The following is an 18,551-nucleotide window of genomic DNA, read 5'->3' as shown; positions in this document are numbered from 1 at the left end:
CAACGGGGATGATAGCGTTAGGAACCTACGATGGCAATTACACTTAATCTTTGATCATTACATGGCTATATAGTGATGAAACTAGAAAACATTAAGCAAGTTTGGCACCCAAAAAAAAAGTATTTGTATATTCGAGAGCTTGCAGTCAGACACGTGGGCATGGCAAAAAACAAATCCCGACCCATGGGCCTTCTTCCGTCAAGGCCCAACTGACCACAAAGTTATCCAATACCACCACGGGCCGGACACAGGGTCTGGAATCTGTTACCTGTTCGGAAAGCAATCCACGGCCACGACCGCAAATAAGAGCTCGCCTCTCCCCTCTTCCCTGGACCAGCTTGTTCCCCAACCCGAACCCTCGAGTCCTCGACCGCAGAGCGGCGCAGCCATGGTGCTCGAGGTCCGTGCACCCCGCCCGTCCCGCGCCCTTGCCCCCAGATCGCTTCTCGCCGGCATCTGATTCTCACCCGTCTGTTGGTTTCCCCCCTTTTTGCAGTCGACGATGATCTGCATAGACAACTCGGAGTGGATGCGGAACGGCGACTACTCGCCGTCCCGCTTCCAGGCGCAGGCCGACGCCGTCAACCTCATCTGCGGCGCCAAGACCCAGGTACCAACCAACCGTCCCCCTCCGATCCGATCGATCGATCCATCGAGCTAGGGTTTTGGGTTCCGGATCTGACTTTTTGTTTGTTTCTTGCCGATTGCAGTCGAACCCGGAGAACACGGTCGGCGTCATGACCATGGCCGGCAAGGGCGTGCGCGTGCTCGTTACGCCCACCAGCGACCTTGGCAAGATCCTCGCCTGTATGCACGGTAAGCTCCCCATCAATCCCCAAATTCCGCCTTTACTAGAGTGGCTTATTGCTAGAACCAGTGCAGAAGTTGTGGACCTAGTAGTAGTTAGTTTAAGGAGCCAGCGTGTAAGCTCGTTGTCTAAGGCTAGGATATATAATGCTCTAGCCCTGTGGACGGCTCTTGGTCATAGTATGTCTGCCTTTGGTTTAACATTCTTATTACGGGAACTATAAAGCTGTACACCACCTTGATGCGCAACAATTTAACGTGCAGGCCTGGAGGTTGGAGCTGAAGCGAACCTGGCGGCAGCCATCCAGGTTGCTCAACTGGCGCTCAAGCATCGCCAGAACAAGAGGCAGCAGCAGAGAATCATAGTGTTCATCGGAAGGTATGTTGAGCAAAGATAAACTTCTCTGTCTCTTTCTGTATCTGAACCATGGCTAATGAAGCGTTCCTTATCTCCTCTCAGCCCTGTGACATACGACAAGAAGATGCTGGAGCAAATAGGGAAGAAGCTCAAGAAGAACAACGTTGCTCTTGACGTTGTTGATTTTGGTGAAGCTGATGACGAGAAGCCCGAGAAGCTGGAAGCGTTGATTGCTGCTTGTAACAGCAGTGATAGCAGCCACATTGTGCATGTTCCTCCGGGTGAACATGCCCTTTCTGATGTTCTTATAAGGTAACGAACTTTGTCTCGAGTTCTCAGGGCTCTATCTAATGTGATAACCTTCTTGTGTAGACACCTTATTATTCTTATCTCTTTTCTCAGCACTCCTATCTTTACCGGTGAAGAAGGTGGAAGTGGTTTCGCTGCTTCTGCAGCTGCCGCTGCAGCTACTGGAGCTACTGGATATGATTTTGGCGTTGACCCGAATGTGGATCCAGAGTTGGCACTTGCCTTGCGCTTGTCTATGGAAGAAGAGCGAGCAAGGCAAGAGGCTATCGCGAAAAAGGCTGCTGAAGAATCTTCTGGTGCTGACAATAAGGAGGCATCAAGCTCAAACACCGATTCTGTTATGGCTGATGCGGAACCTGCCTCAAATGCTTCTGCTGATGATAAGGGAGATCAACCAAAGGTAATTTTCATTATCCAACATCTGTTACATATTGTGAGCTTTCTGATCTTGGATGCTTATATCATAGTAAACTAAACCTGTTTTAGCTTCAAACTATGATCATTGACTAGTACAGTACTTTCTCTAAAATTGTGACTTGCATAATTCCTTGTGATGTACATGGATACATTAGTGAGTAATGTTCATATAGAAGCAACACAAAATGCTAATAAAGGTCCACGTTTTGATTATGTAGTCTTGTAACTATATGCTTTGCATGGATTACAATGGAGTATCGCTGATGCAACTTCTTGCCTAGTTCTTTCTTGGTTTGTAACTATACAACAAGGTTAACACCATTGTTTGCACCATAACAAACAATGGTGTATATGCTTTGCATGAATCTCTCGGTTGCATCTAAGGACCTGTTTCAGCTCTATTGTATCCTATGGATGTTTATATTAGTGGTGATACCAGATGACTAATATAGTTGGAGTTGTGGTTTACAGGATGATGATGATGCTGATCTACTACAGAAGGCTCTAGCAATGTCAATGGACGAGGGAGCTTCAGGAGCTGCAGCTGTGGCTGATGCCGCAATGGCTGAAGCTGCTGCAGATGACCAGGATTTGGCATTGGGTAGGTCATATTGTTTCTTAGCTCAGTTGGATTATTATATTATGAAGTTTATTTAAAATCATGGAGAAAACAATATATCGATTACTCGTTTAGAGACATTAGCTAGTCCCATATTTATCCTTGTGTAGGTCAATGTTTACTTCTATCACTGATACTCATAAAAAGCTCACCTTGAAATTCACTATATCCTCTGCCTGGCAATTTGTTTGTTTAATACAACTAACTATACCGAAAAGCATAGGCTTTTGCACCCTACACTGGAAAAATCAGTTCTTGTGTGAAGAAACCTTGGGGACTTGCGTTAACTATATGACCTGAATTGTATGTTCACACCTGCTCGCTGGTGTCATATATATATAATGCCATCTTAAAAAATGTGCAAACATGTCTAGTTTCTTATTTGATCGATAATCCAAATTTGAACCTCTTTGTTATATGTGCAAATTCTGTGTTATGCATATGATGCATACTTGAACAGCTTCTGTTTTGACCTCAGATTGGAATTAGTATGTTCTTATGTGTATTTTTTATTTGTATGCAGCTCTTCAAATGTCTGTCCAGGATGCAGAAATGCCTGGTCAATCTGATATGAGCAAAGTGTTTGAAGACAGATCATTTGTGACATCCATCCTTAATTCGGTAAAGCCATCTCTTAGACAACCGATTACATGTAATAATGAATATAGCATCAGTTTTTTTTTTTATAATGTGCCCCCTTGTCCCTCCTTTTTCAGCTTCCTGGTGTTGACCCCAATGATCCATCCGTGAAAGATCTGCTGGCATCATTGCATGGCCAAGCAGAGGTAAAAATCCTCTTATTGTTCTTATGTTGAGTTCCTTTTGTTAGAGGGAGGGTCTTCTAGTGTAGCGATGCCATGATGTAACAATGTTCTTGTCCTTGTTGACATCCCTTTACCTCTTGAGGTTGCAACTTACACTACACTTATTTTATGTTATGCATCTCAGTTTCTGTTGACGGAATTTGTACCTTGTTGTTTATCTGCTGTAATTTTCCATCTTGCTTACGCTGAAGGGATCTAGTTTCTCATGGAGATTGACAACTAAAATTAGCACCGAATGTCAAAATTAAATAATGAGTATTTAGATCTCGTCATCTTTAGGAAAGGGAATCCGAAAATAAGGAGTGTAGCCACATGTTCGTTACCGTGAAAAAATGCCGTGAAACGAGATTTCAGTTTTATTAAGTACTAACTAATTAAGAAAATTTAGGTTAGTTGATAGGTTTATTATTAATGCCGATGAGTTTTATGAAATTTTTACTAGCAACCACGGTTACTTTCTGATGCATCTTTATCTTTTATTGTTTTTTTTGGTACCAAATCTGACTAAAAATTTAGGTTAGTTGATAGGTTTATTATTAATGCCGATGAGTTTTATGAAATTTTTACTAGCAACCACGGTTACTTTCTGATGCATCTTTATCTTTTATTGTTTTTTTTTGGTACCAAATCTGACTAATGTTCGTCTGGCAGCAAGAGGAGAATAAAGATAAGTCGGACAAGGCTGACAAGCCTGAAGATGGAAAGAACTAAACTCCCTTTGTAGCTTTGATGTAAGATTCCATTATTGGTGCATTTTTTCACCATTGTTGAAAAGAATATGTTTCAGACGCTGCATTAGTTTTTTTGATATGTTCTGAACTCTGAACTTGGTCACATTATTTTGGACTGCTTTGAAATTCATGATGTTTGTATCCACCCAGCTTCCAGCTTTTAGGATGAAGAACACATTTTAGCTGCTATACTATATTTATTATTGGAACTGCACCACCAGTCAATTAACTCTATTTTCTGATTTTTCAGGTGCATGAAGAATTGAGGGTTGCAAGCATTGGCTGCTTTTACTTGGCTATGAATTTACTTATCCTCATGTAGCTTTTACACTTGGCTATGAATTTACTTATCCTCTTGTAACCGTGTTGACGATAACTTAAATGCTGAGAGAATTTGTATTATGCCTGCCCGCACAAATGCCCATGTATGTTTTAAGTGATTCAATGTTGCAAATTCTTTTTGTAGACAATGTTGCGGTCAAGTGAAACTGTTGTTTGCCAGCCTAGCACTTTAAAACATGGTTGAAGTAACATTTTTTGCTGCAGCAGTGTTCGTTCGTTAAAGCCAGGTTGGGACATGGTATGTGTACTTGTTTTTTTTTTGTGTGTGTGTGTGTGGGTGTGCTTCGTTGTCGTTCGATATGTTGGTGGTATGTAATATGTTTTGTGTGTGTGCTCTTTGGGCATTTCGTCCTGGCAATGTGGCGTAGCAGATTGCCCTTGAAACTGTGTCTTAGGATCATACGGTCACCATACCAATACTCCCTTTCCTCTTTGGGTCATACGGAATAGGTTGGGTCCGAACATGTGCTCTGCCTCCTTCGGACTCCTTTGATTCATAGTATGATAGAAAAATCATAGGAATAAGAAAAGTATATGATTTAAATGTTATAGCTACTTAAATCCTATGAGAAAATGAAGTGTGTTTGATTGTAGCAAAGGAATTTTTCTATGAGGTAATCTCATGTTTTTTCCTTATAGGATTTTACTACAAGATTCTTATTGGATTAGTTCTCATAGGATATGTTTCTATGAATCAAACAACATATATAGAATTTTTTTCTATAAAATTCAAATCTACATTTTATGCAATTTCTATAAATCAAAGGAGCCCTTAGTTATATGAAACTGCACTTGAATCCCTCATGGATCTTGATAAGATTGCAGCTAAAATTAAAATCCTTATAGCGCTCCAAGATAGCAAGGGAGTGGCGTTTTGACACCCGGGAGCATATGCTCCCGGTTTTTAAACTTCGTTTTAAATGCTTTTTTAAAATGTTGAAAAATTTGAACATAAAATTTAGTGGATACATCTTGAAATTCTACACGTTCAAAAAGTTGTTTCACAGAAAACCGACTTTTTGAGTGCCATCCGTAAAAAAGACAAATTTTTGTGTAAAAAAAGGTTGTGTACGAGACATTTTATTTGTCTTTTTTACACAAGTCACAAAAATATCGGTTTTTCGCAAGACTTGATGTGCGCACGTAAAATGTTGATACATAAGCGAGAATTTTTTTGTTTGATTTTTTTGAACATTTAAAAATATTTTTCCGGTGGCAGGAGCATATGCTCCCATGTGCCGAATTGAATTTCCGTCCAAGATGCGAATTGATAGTTTAGACATATATGTTGTCAAAATTTAAAACATTCTCTATTATTATTGTAGTTTTGCTACATCTTATTTATGTATATTTTAAAATAGGAGTTTTTTTTCCGACAAGACAGAGGCTATTGGTTGAATTAATATTTTCTGTATAAATTAAAAGAAGTCATATTCTCTAGCTTGCATATATGCCGATAACTGAACTTTGATACAAGATAGTTAGTTGCAACATCGGCTTGCCAAAGAAAACAAGATTAGCTTAGGTGCCATCACTGGAACCATCCCTCATGTCATCCATTGTAATACTGCATCATCTATACCAATTTAATCACCAGAGAGGCTAAAATCCACGGTCACAACAATATTGGACCAGTGAAGAGTACGACAGTCTATGACATCACCTTCATGAGGAGATAGCTGCATGCAACCTCTCTCTAGGTCACAAAGTCCTTTGTTATGTCTAGATCAATCTGAGCGAACAAGCGACCATGCAACAAGGACTTTCATCTTACATGATCGAACCATAAGAATGGCAGAACTTCTACCGGCTTGCCTAGGTGTGAATATCATTGCATCTTTTGTTGTAACTTGTTCACCATTGGCATATTCTGTTGCAACAGCAATTTTCAGCTCCCCCTTAATTTCAATGCAAACAACATGCCGTGAAAGAGCGATCATACCATCAGCAGTAACCGGCAGCTTGCCACCTTCAAGAGAGAGGAGGGTAACTTTCATGTCATCTAGACTAATGGTACTTGCGCTGAATATACCTCGACAACCATCTGGCCATGCCCCATGAATCACTTCTATACTGATAGTAGCCTCCACGGATTTAGCAAGGTAGCCGATTGTCCACTCTAGTTTGGAAAGCTTGCTAGCGACAACAAAGCTAAGGGCACATGAATGCTTCGTTTCGTAGTATATCCTGTACTTCGTAGCTAAGAAGCTCAAATCTTTATCTTCCGATTCATTAGTGGCGCTCTTCACTTTTAGCACAACCTCAAATCTTACAGAATAAAACATATCGTCTAGCACGGGTGCACGAGTTGGACCCACTAGTATTAAATATGGATCCTACATGCACCGGTTAATTAAAATAAATATTAGTATGATATATTATATGTTGGAAAAATATGAAATATAGCTAAAATCCACATAAATGGATAGAAAAGATAGTATGCGTCCATTTGTGACACAACTCATTTACCCAAGTATGAATGAAATTGCAATAACATGAATTAAAATACATATGTTAGTGGATAAGTAGAAAGGCAACACACGATGATGAGAAATTGCTCCTGCCCCCTCCCGACTCCCAACCCAAACCCGCCCTCGCGCGGCGGCGCCGCGCCGCCGCCGGGGCGCCCACCTCCACCCGCCCACTCCATCCCCCCCGGCGTTCTCCTCTCCGCCGCCGCTGCCACCAACATCGCCAGGCAAAGCCTGGGCGGTGTGGTGGCGGCGGCGGACGTCCTCTTGGCGCCGAGCTGCGGTGACGACGAAGCTCGTCGTTTCTTCCCGCGGCGTCGGTGCAGCGAAGGGACGGCGGCCACAGCGGATCCGGTGGCCGCAAGATGCAGCGGCTTCTCCTTTCAATCTGATCCGGTCCCCATGGGGATCGGGCGGAGGGGATGGGCGGGCTCCCGCGGGCAGCGGCGTGCGGTCTTCGTTTGTGTCCCTTCCGCTTCACGAGGGCGCATGGAGTTTCTACTCTAGGCATGGCAGTGGTGGTCTTCTCTTCCGCCGGAGGAGGTCGGCTAGTTGTGTGGCTAGCTTTGGCGGATCTCGCGATCCGTCGTCTAGCTCCCGATGGTGAGGTGTAGCTACCGATGAAAGCCGGCCCTGACTTCGGTCATGGCGGATGATGGCGGCGCATGTTCGTCGTTACCTTGTTGAAGGCATTGTCTCTGCAGTATGTGTTCTTTGCCTGGGCTGCTCCATGGGAAACCCTAGACCCGGGTCTCCCGGATCGGACGATGCAGCGTGCATCGCCGTTCTACCTGTTGGGGGCATCGTTTTGGAGCAGACAACGGATGGTGGTGGTGCTGAGGTAGAGCGGTGTTCTTTGCTGTGTCGGCGTCGGCGAGTCTCCGCGGCATGGTGCAGTGGTGTCTTGGAGACTGACGCAATGTGATGGACGCGTAGGATGGTGGTGTCGTTTGGTGCCGTGGCGGCATCGATGGCAGGCCTAGAAAGATCAATGCGATGATCCCTCTTGAAGATGGAGTCGAGGAAGACGGCGGTAGCAGCTCCTGTGGCGTGGACGTTGGCGTGCGCTGAGAGTTTGCTTGACTGGATGTGTTTCTCATCTACTATTGGGCGGCCTGGGAAGGCATTTGGTTTTTTGGATGATGTGAGTTGGTGTATTGTCACCCTCTTCATCCCACTGTAGGTTTAGTGAGGTGGCTTCGAGTTTGATCTTTTGTATTGCTTCTTGTAAGGTGTCGTGAATAATCTAATAAAAAGTCGTGTGCATCCCTTGGATGCAGAAGCTGGGACGATATTTCCCCCATTTCGAAAAAAAAACGATGATGAGAAATTGCTAAGAAAGTAAAGTTTTCTTCCCATTCCACGATTCTAAACCTAAAGAAGAATCTAGCACCCTTCCGAGCAAACAAACGAAAACAACAACTACCTTCGTTTTGGTTTAACAGGCACGCACACAGTTCAAGACAAACTTTGACCATTGATTTGATCAACAAAATATAACTTTTATGTCTACAAAATATATATCGGTAGATTCGTATGCAAAAAAGCTTTCCAATGATATAATTTTTGTGCCATATATTTCATATTTTATTGACTAAAATAATGATCAAAGCAATTTCTTAAACTACGTGCGTGCCTGTTAATCTGAGACGGAGGGAGTATTAGAAATGTACAGAAGCATTTGTTATTCAATTTAAGGCACAATAGTGGAAAAATGGCGTAATGATTAGGTGCATGCCATAAAGAGTGGTAAATAAAGACATTGGTATGATGGTTTAGTAAAGGAGAACAAAGTGTATATTGGTAGAGGTGTGTGCACATTTAGTCCAAGCTAGTCCAGTCTAATACAACTTTGAAGCAACAACAAAATATGAGTAGGCAGAGACAATGCATACCTGAGATGTGATAGTTTGGCAGTTATCCCTGGAGCGTGCAAAAATAATGTTGCGCCGACGGTCCACGTAGTCTCTTATGGCGATCAAGCCATACACATCCAGTGGCCATCTCAACTCCTCGGCTATCGCCGTGACTTTGAAGGAAAAAATCTGCAGAGTTCCAGTCAGGCCAACGGTCCGATGGTTGGCTCCGCTGATATCGTCGGTGTAAGGCATAGCAGGGATAGCCGCTGTATTGCATATCATCGTGATGACTCAATATTCATCAATGGAAAAAGAGAGACAAAGAAAGCGTCTGAAAATTGGAATGGAACTCCCAATCAAGGGGACTTACTGGTGTCGTCGTAAGAGCCGCCACGGTAATATGAGTGCAAGGATTTCCATTTGCTGCGATATTCGCAAGCCTCGCGGGCCTCCATGTCGCCGTCCGACCGGCCCTCGCTCTTGACCTGTCTCTCCTCCGTCTCCGTCCTCAGGTACATCTCTGTCCGCTTGTCGTCCAGCTGCTCCCGGTACGCCGCTGCCTTGGGGTCCTTGGTCTTGGCCCATCTGCTCACCGCCGTCAGCTCGTCGTGCAGCCGGTCCATCCTGCTTGCCTCCTCGGCCGCCACTCGGAGCAGCTCCGGGTCTCTCCTCCTGCCGATCCACCTCATCAGCTGACCCTTCCGCAGAGCCTCCGCCGCCTCCAATCTGAGCGTCGCCTCCGCTACGTCTGCACGTATCCTCGCTTCCTTGGCGTCCATGGGAATCGAGTATGTCATCCGCATCGCCTGCAGCGCGTCCAGCCACCATGCCCATGACTTGCACGACTCGCCGTCGACCTCCATCGGTGAATCGTACGTCGGGTCGTGGGCAAGCTCGAGATCCGTCGTTTTTTTTTTTTTTTTTTTTCCCTTGTGAGCTCGGCTATCGCGAGGAGTATCCGGATCAGATTATGGAGTTCCAAATTCGCTGTGTTCGGTTAGGATACGTCTCCCCTAAGCTCAGGTATTTGTAAAAAAAAAAATCTTTGAAGGACATGTATTTGTGTAATGCTTATTGTCAAAGGAAAAGGAAAACGCTTCGGATCCCGATCGTGCCCCAGGGATCGGTCGTCCTTGCTCGCTCCCGCGCGGTTCTATATGAACCTGCTTTTTTGGCCCAACAGTGGAGAGTGTTATCTTTTATTAAGAAACCTACAATGTTGTTTCCAAACTGTAATAATTAGATAAAAAATTATTGTAAAATCACACGACAGATTTTTTAAGATTTTTCTAAGCGATATGTTACGAAAACGTGTGTTTCTTAATATGTTGTAAACGTATGATTATTTGTTGTAATTATTTGTGATTTTGGGTGTAATTATTTTAGTCATGGACACCTTTCAATGTACCATACACTCGTTAATTTTGTAACAATTGCGTATAAATTTTGTAGTGAAATCATCTCAAAGATGTTATAATGCTTACATGATGTTTCCGCAAGTTTGTGATTGTTGTTGTAATGATCTATATTATTTGTTCAAATAGATGTTGATTTTGTTGGAATTAAATATGTAGTGAGTTTGCTATTGCTTAACCAAATTTCATAGCCACACATATGTATTTTTTTTCAATTTTTTTGCTGATTTTTTGTTGTAAATATTGTTGATTTTTGTTGTAACCAACCTGTAGCAAAATAGTAGTTGTTTAACCTTTTTTGAAACATTATTATTTAAAAAAATTGTTACATTTTTTGTGTGGTAATAGTGTATTTTTTGTGGTGGGTGAGAGATTTTTGTTGTCACTCTACAAATCATCGTGGTGGCATTTTTGTTGTAAATACCTGGAAGGGAAGGACCGAAGTGGGGTATATCATTCTAGTTTTAGTGAAGACGCTCGGCACTGCGGGTTGATTTTCCAAACATGGAGGGGGGAAATGCAAAACTATGTTTAGACTAATTGTGAACGTGCGATCTTGATCCGACAGGGCAGAGAACGACCGATTTTACGTCCTCCGGTCGGCCAACCGATGCCTAGGGTCGCCCAAAAGGGTGTTTGTAATTTTTGGTTACTTGAGCTACGATCCGGAACTGGTTAGAATTGTCATTATGTGCTAGATTATGAGTGGTCTTACTCTTTTGGGCTGTATTGTCGTCGTGGCTCCGTACGGGTCTGGAACAACACCGAATTCAGCGTATGGGGAGCACCGACACTGTGTGGCACCTATGGTGGATGCTTCTTCCTAGACCCGTCGTCAATATGACGCGCCCAATAGGTTTCATCTTTTTTCCATAGTTTTATAAAAAGTTTGAACACATAAATAAATATGAAGGTAGCGCTATAGTAATGAAAGTGGAACAATTCATATAAAATAAAGTTCTACTAGATCAAGACTTAGGTGTCGTCTCCTTTCAGCGTCCATAGATGCTCTACCAAATCATTTTGTACTGCATGATGGACAAATTCATCATTGATCTCCTAGTGGATGGCGAGAATATCAACAAACTCCGCATGCACTTGGTGATAAGGAGAGGCCAAAAAGGACAATGTTGATCAAGACTGGAAATTTAAAATAGAAATTAAGCCTACCAAGACAAATGGCCGATCACTTTGTGGACACCTGGTGTTGTCTTGTGTGGTGGCTTGTGCTGTAACTGCAAGGATCCGATCATTGTGGCGTGACATCTATTTTTTCTTCTTATTCTTTTTATGTTTTGGGTGTGTGACATCCGTAATATCTATTGGACATTTGGTGGGTGCAGATACTAGGTTTAATGGGTATCTCCGCAATATCCATGTATTCCCTTTGTCAAAGAAAAAAAACCCAAACGATTTGCAATTAGCCGAGAAGCAAATTTTAGGCAACCGAACGAATAGGCTTGGTTTTTTTTTTGAGAAAAGGCCTGGATTCTATTCTGATGCAAAAAAAAAAAGAATATTGACAACGAAAATAGTGATAGAAATCTATTCACCCACACAACTTAGCTAAAGGCAAGGTCCGCAGAATTTTTTGTTGAGAATTCACCGCCTTCATTAAACAATAACAGTCATAGGAATAGAACATCCATCAGGCGGACTTAGAAACCAAACATTGCGACCTTGGTTGTCATAAACTACACTCCTAGCCAAATCATGAGCTTCTTTATTTGTACTTCTTTCCTCGTAGCAAAACGAGACTACGGGAGTTCAACAAAGTCACTTCTGGACTCCACGATCTCGCGTGTGATGTGAGCATAGCTCCCCTTTTTTTTGAAACGCGGGCAAAAACTTTGCCCATTCTATTAATTAAGGAGAAGTTTTACAAGAAAGTAAAAGATTTTAGAACTTATTACACCATCACTCTCCCGGCATCAAATTGCCCAAATTCTTTGCACCCGCTAACATCCATAGCCTAGCCTCAGTCTTAACCCTATCGAAGACGACTTGCGAAGGAGCACGTTTGTTGTTGAACACCCTATTATTCCGCTCCTTCCACACCTCCCAGAGAATTAGCATGGCAAGGGATGCCACACCTTTGCGGTTTTGCCCAAGAGACATGAAGTTCCACCATTCCAGGAAAGTTTGTCCCACCGTGGGAGTAGAATGAAGCTTGGTGGTGCCAAGCCAATCCTTTGCCTTCTCCCAAATCCTCAAAGTGAACCGACAATGGACGAAGAGATGATCCACAGACTCCATGCATTTCTTGCAAAAAGTGCATTGATACGTCTCCGACGTATCGATAATTTCTTATGTTCCATGCTACATTATTGATGATATCTACATGTTTTATACACATTATATGTCGTATTTATGCATTTTCCGGCACTAACCTATTAACAAGATGCCGAAGAGCCAGTTGCTGTTTTCTGCTGTTTTTGGTTTCAGAAATCCTAGTAAGGAAATATTCTCGGAATTGGACGAAATCAACGCCCAGGGTCCTATTTTTACACGAAGCTTCCAGAAGACCGAGAGTGAAAGGAAGTGGGGCCACGAGGCGCCGACACAATAGGGCGGCGCGGCCCAAGCCCTGGCCGCGCCGGCCTAGCGTGTGGGGCCCTCGTGTGGCCCCCTGCGTTGCCCTTCCGCCTACTTAAAGCCTCCGTCGCGAAACCCCCAGTACCGAGAGCCACGATACGGAAAACCTTCCAGAAACGCCGCCGCCGCCAATCCCATCTCGGGGGATTCATGAGATCGCCTCCGGCACCCTGCCGGAGAGGGGAATCATCTCCCGGAGGACTCTTCACCGCCATGGTCGCCTCCGGAGTGATGAGTGAGTAGTTCACCCCTGGACTATGGGTCCATAGCAGTAGCTAGATGGTCGTCTTCTCCTTATGTGCTTCATTGTTGGATCTTGTGAGCTGCCTAACATGATCAAGATCATCTATCTGTAATTCTATATGTTGTGTTTGACGGGATCCGATGGATAGAGAATACTATGTTATGGTGATTATCAATCTATTACCTATGTGTTGTTTATGATCTTGCATGCTCTCCGTTATTAGTAGAGGCTCTGGCCAAGTTTTTGCTCTTAACTCCAAGAGGGAGTATTTATGCTCGATAGTGGGTTCATGCCTCCATTAAATCTAGGACAGTGACAGAAAGTTCTAAGGTTGTGGATGTGCTGTTGCCACTAGGGATAAAACATTGATGCTATGTCCGAGGATGTAGTTATTGATTACATTACGCACCATACTTAATGCAATTGTCTGTTGTTTGCAACTTAATACTGGAAGGGGTTCGGATGATAACCTGAAGGTGGACTTTTTAGGCATAGATGCATGCTGGATAGCGGTCTATGTACTTTATCGTAATGCCCAATTAAATCTCACTATATTTATCATATCATGTATGTGCATTGTCATGCCCTCTCTATTTGTCAATTGCCCGACTGTAATTTGTTCACCCAACATGCGGACCTATTCTTTACATCGCATACAATCTACTGCAATACTTGTTCTTTACTGTTTTCTGCAAACAATCATCTTCCATACAATACGGTTAATCCTTTGTTACAGCAAGCCGGTGAGATTGACAACCTCACTGTTTCGTTGGGGCAAAGTACTTTGGTTGTGTTGTGCAGGTTCCACGTTGGCGCCGGAATCCCTGGTGTTGCGCCGCACTACATCCCGCCGCCATCAACCTTCGATGTGCTTCTTGGCTCCTCCTGGTTCGATAAACCTTGGTTTCTTTCTGAGGGAAAACTTGCTACTGTCTGCATCACACCTTCCTCTTGGGGTTTCCAACGGACGTGTGTTAATTGCACGCATCAAGCTCTTTTTCTGGCGCCGTTGCCGGGGAGATCAAGACACGCTGCAAGGGGAGTCTCCACTTCCCAATCTCTTTACTTTGTTTTTGTCTTGCTTTATTTTATTTACTACCTTGTTTGCTGCACTTAAACAAAACACAAAAAAATTAGTTGCTAGCTTTGCTTTATTTACTTGTCTTGTTCTCTATATCAAAAACACACAAAAAATTAGTTACTTGCATCTAGTTTACTTTTGTTATCATGTCTAGCTCTGCACCTGTTACTTCTTCACCCGAGGAATTAGTTTTTACTTTTAAACAAGGGGATGAGGAGAGTTTTAAAGATGCTTGGTCGAGAATTTTTACTTCTTATCGTAAAGCTGAACCTCAAATGACGCTAAGTTTGCTCCTTAGTAATTTTTATTTTGGTCTTATGATTCGCTATAGATATGCCTTGGATGCTGTAGTGGGAGGAGATTTCCTTCATTGCAATGGGGATCAAGCTTTTAATTCCATAAAAAAGTTGGTTGCATCACATGATTCAGCTAATAACTTTGATTCAGCCCTTATTAGCATTTATAATAGATTAAACACTCTTGAGACAAGAGCATCTCGCTTGAATGAAAATTATAGATATGTTCGTAACCGTCTTGATCAAGTTTTAGTGAACTCTGAACCTTCATTATGGGATCCTACTATTAAAATTGTTATCGGTGACCAAACTCTTCATGCCAATTGTGATATTATGTCTGAATTTTGCTTAATGCCTAGGAGTATTCATGAATCTTTGCAACTTTGGGGATTCGTTGAAGGGGGAGAAGGAATAACTATTATTGATAACTCTGTTATAATTCCTAAAGGAATAGCTGCGGGTGTGCATACAACCATTCTTGGGAGAACAATATCCATTGATTATCTTGTTATTGAATGTGCAGGAACAGGACAAATCACACTCGGAAGATCCCTGCTGAAACTATTGGGAGCAGTCATAGATATGGGAGAAGGCACCCTAAAATTCACCTCTACACCCGGGGGTAGACATATATTCCCTAAATCAAAGAGTAAAAAAAAGAACAATAAAGGTAAGAGTAAAGCCCAAGGTAATGCCGATGCTTCATCTCTTGATAATACTTGATTTACACTTTCTGCGCCTAGCTGAAAGGCGTTAAAGAAAAGCGCTTATGGGAGACAACCCATATTTTTACTACAGTACTTTGTTTTATATTTGAGTCTTGGAAGTTGTTTAATACTGTAGCAACCTCTCCTTATCATGTTTTTGTGCCAAGTAAAGTCTCTATGGTAAAGTTGATGCTAGATTTGGATTGCTGCACAGAAACAGCATTGCTGTCTGTCACAAATTCGCGCAGAAGTCTCTGTAAAAAAATCAAAAAAATCTGCAAATTTACGTGCGTGATCCTCAGATACGTACGCAACTTTCATTAGTTTTGAGTTTTTCCGTTTGAGCAAGTTAAGTGCCCCTTCCAGGTTCGTCTTTACGGACTGTTCTGTTTTTGACAAATTCTGCCTTTTATTTCGCATTGCCTCTTTTGCTATGTTGGATGAATTTCTTTGTTCCATTAATGTCCAGTAGCTTTGTGCAATGTCCAGAAGTGTTAAGAATGATTGTGTCACCTCTGAACATGTGGATTTTTATTGTGCACTAACCCTCTAATGAGTTTGCTTGAAGTTTGGTGTGAAGGAAGTTTTCAAGGGTCAAGAGAGGAGTATGATATACTATGATCAAGAGGAGTGAAAGCTCTAAGCTTGGGGATGCCCCGGTGGTTCACCCCTGCATATTTTAAGAAGACTCAAGCGTCTAAGCTTGGGGATGCCCAAGGCATCCCCTTCTTCATCGACAACATTATCAGGTTCCTCCCCTGAAACTATATTTTTATTCCATCACATCTTATGTGCTTTGCTTGGAGCGTCGGTTTGTTTTTGTTTTTGTTTGAATAAAATGGATCCTAGCATTCGTTGTATGGGAGAGAGACACGCTCCGCTGTTGCATATGGACAAATATGTCCTTAGGCTTTACTCATAGTATTCATGGCGAAGGTTGAATCTTCTTCGTTAAATTGTTATATGGTTGGAATCGGGAAATGCTACATGTAGTAATTCTAAAATGTCTTGAATAATTTGATACTTGTCAATTGTTGTGCTCATGTTTAAGCTCTTGCATCATATACTTTGCACCTATTAATGAAGAAATACATAGAGCTTGCTAAAATTTGGTTTGCATATTTGGTCTCTCTAAAGTCTAGATAATTTCTAGTATTGAGTTTTGAACAACAAGGAAGACGGTGTAGAGTCTTATAATGTTTACAATATGTCTTTTATGTAAGTTTTCCTGCACCGTTTCATCCTTGTGTTTGTTTCAAATAAACCTTGCTAGCCTAAACCTTGTATCGAGAGGGAATACTTCTCATGCATCCAAAATCCTTGAGCCAACCACTATGCCATTTGTGTCCACCATACCTACCTACTACATGGTATTTCTCCGCCATTCCAAAGTAAATTGCTTGAGTGCTACCTTTAAAATTCCATCATTCGCCTTTGCAATATATAGCTCATGGGACAAAATAGCCTTAAAAACTATTGTGGTATTGAATATGTACTTATGCACTTTATCTCTTATTAAGTTGTTTGTTGTGCGATAACCATGTTCCTGGGGACGCCATCAACTCTTTGTTGAATATCATGTGAGTTGCTATGCATGTTCGTCTTGTCTGAAGTAAGGGCGGTTTTCACAATCAAATGGTTTGAGTATGCATACTGTTAGAGAAGAACATTGGGCCTCTAACTAAAGCCATGAATCATGGTGGAAGTTTCAGTTTGGACATAGAACCTCAATCTCTTATGAGAATATTAACTGTTGTTGAATGCTTAAGCATTAAAAGAGGAGTCCATTATCTGTTATCTATGTTGTCCCGGTATGGGTGTCTAAGTTGAAGAATGATCAAAAGCGAGAAATCCAATGCGAACTTTCTCCTTAGACCCTTGTACATGCGGCATAGAGGTACCCCTTTGTGACACTTGGTTGAAACATATGTTATGCAATGATGATCAGTGTTAACCCAAGCTAATTAGGACAAGGTGCGGGCACTATTAGTACACTATGCATGAGGCTTGCAACTTGTAAGATATAATTTACATGATACATATGCTTTATTACTACCGTTGACAAAATTGTTTCATGTTTTCAAAATAAAAGCTCTAGCACAAATATAGCAATCGATGCTTTCCTCTTTGAAGGACCTTTCTTTTACTTTTATGTTGAGTCAGTTCACCTATCTCTCTCCACCTCAAGAAGCAAACACTTGTGTGAACTGTGCATTGATTCCTACATACTTGCATATTGCACTTGTTATATTACTTTACATTGACACTATCCATGAGATATACATGTTACAAGTTGAAAGCAACCGCTGAAACTTAATCTTCCTTTGTGTTGCTTCAATACCTTTACTTTTATTTATTGCTTTATGAGTTAACTCTTATGCAAGACTTATTGATGCTTGTCTTGAAGTACTATTCATGAAAAGTCTTTGCTTTATGATTCATTTGTTTACTCATGTCATTACCATTGTTTTTGATCGCTGCATTCATTACATATGCTTACAATAGTATGATCAAGGTTATGATGGCATGTCACTCCAGAAATTATCTTTGTTATCGTTTACCTGCTCGGGACGAGCAGGAACTAAGCTTGGGGATGCTGATACGTCTCCGACGTATCGATAATTTCTTATGTTCCATGCTACATTATTGATGATATCTACATGTTTTATACACATTATATGTCGTATTTATGCATTTTCCGGCACTAACCTATTAACAAGATGCCGAAGAGCCGATTCTTTGTTTTCTGTTTTTGGTTTCAGAAATCCTAGTAAGGAAATATTCTCGGAATTGGACGAAATCAACGCCCAGGGTCCTATTTTTACACGAAGCTTCCAGAAGACCGAGAGGGAAAGGAAGTGGGGCCACGAGGCGCCGACACAATAGGACGGCGCGGCCCAAGCCCTGGCTGCGCCGGCCTAGCGTGTGGGGCCCTCGTGTGGCCCCCTGCGTTGCCCTTCCGCCTACTTAAAGCCTCCGTCGCGAAACCCCCAGTACCGAGAGCCACGATACGGAAAACCTTCCAGAGACGCCGCCGCCGCCAATCCCATCTCGGGGGATTCAGGAGATCGCCTCCGGCACCCTGCCGGAGAGGGGAATCATCTCCCGGAGGACTCTTCACCGCCATGGTCGCCTCCGGAGTGATGAGTGAGTAGTTCACCCCTGGACTATGGGTCCATAGCAGTAGCTAGATGGTCGTCTTCTCCTTATGTGCTTCATTGTTGGATCTTGTGAGCTGCCTAACATGATCAAGATCATCTATCTGTAATTCTATATGTTGTGTTTGTCGGGATCCGATGGATAGAGAATACTATGTTATGGTGATTATCAATCTATTACCTATGTGTTGTTTATGATCTTGCATGCTCTCCGTTATTAGTAGAGGCTCTGGCCAAGTTTTTGCTCTTAACTCCAAGAGGGAGTATTTATGCTCGATAGTGGGTTCATGCCTCCATTAAATGCAGGACGGTGACAGA

The 18,551-nt window shown here is 42.4% G+C and overlaps 2 protein-coding genes across 3 annotated transcripts; one reads left to right on the top strand and one right to left on the bottom strand.

Annotated features, from left to right (window-relative positions):
• The first annotated feature begins 264 nt into the window (after positions 1-264).
• On the top strand, positions 265-4,566 carry LOC127296371 (26S proteasome non-ATPase regulatory subunit 4 homolog). Of its 2 annotated transcripts, XR_007848469.2 has the most exons (12): positions 277-400; positions 497-610; positions 711-816; positions 1,072-1,186; positions 1,268-1,477; positions 1,568-1,874; positions 2,363-2,492; positions 3,034-3,131; positions 3,227-3,295; positions 3,986-4,065; positions 4,316-4,357; positions 4,395-4,566. XR_007848469.2 is itself a non-coding variant. In XM_051326433.2 (11 exons), exons 1-10 carry the CDS (start codon positions 389-391, stop codon positions 4,043-4,045), a joined length of 1,221 nt encoding a protein of 406 aa, XP_051182393.1. In that variant the 5' UTR covers positions 265-388; the 3' UTR covers positions 4,046-4,065; positions 4,316-4,566. The 2 variants fall into 2 exon arrangements, 1 of the variants encoding a protein (XP_051182393.1); XM_051326433.2 differs by having other exon boundaries at positions 265-400; positions 4,316-4,566.
• Positions 4,567-5,957: 1,391 nt separating this feature from the next.
• On the bottom strand, positions 5,958-9,649 carry LOC127349085 (uncharacterized). Its single transcript, XM_051374875.2, has 3 exons — positions 9,108-9,649; positions 8,774-9,003; positions 5,958-6,743 (listed from the first exon to the last, which is right to left on the bottom strand). The coding sequence occupies exons 1-3, from the start codon at positions 9,598-9,600 to the stop codon at positions 6,135-6,137; spliced, it is 1,332 nt and encodes a 443-aa protein (XP_051230835.2). The 5' UTR covers positions 9,601-9,649; the 3' UTR covers positions 5,958-6,134.
• Between the last annotated feature and the right edge of the window lie 8,902 nt (positions 9,650-18,551).

This window comes from Lolium perenne, chromosome 4 (assembly GCF_019359855.2).
Source record: "Lolium perenne isolate Kyuss_39 chromosome 4, Kyuss_2.0, whole genome shotgun sequence".
Classification (NCBI taxonomy): domain Eukaryota; kingdom Viridiplantae; phylum Streptophyta; class Magnoliopsida; order Poales; family Poaceae; genus Lolium; species Lolium perenne.
The sequence above is the reverse complement of the archived record's forward strand: the minus strand, read 5'-3'. Positions and strand labels throughout refer to the sequence as shown.

Bases quoted from the DNA above. Each gene is read 5' to 3' on its own strand.
- LOC127296371 (XM_051326433.2), top strand. The intron at 817-1,071 runs GTAAGCTCCCCA...TTTAACGTGCAG, and splicing joins GATCCTCGCCTGTATGCACG to GCCTGGAGGTTGGAGCTGAA. The intron at 2,493-3,033 runs GTAGGTCATATT...ATTTGTATGCAG, and splicing joins TGACCAGGATTTGGCATTGG to CTCTTCAAATGTCTGTCCAG.
- LOC127349085 (XM_051374875.2), bottom strand. From the start codon at position 9,600: ATGGAGGTCGACGGCGAGTCGTGCAAGTCATGGGCATGGTGGCTGGAC. The intron at 9,004-9,107 runs GTAAGTCCCCTT...TATGCAATACAG, and splicing joins CGGCTCTTACGACGACACCA to CGGCTATCCCTGCTATGCCT. The intron at 6,744-8,773 runs GTATGCATTGTC...CGGTGCATGTAG, and splicing joins GCCAAACTATCACATCTCAG to GATCCATATTTAATACTAGT.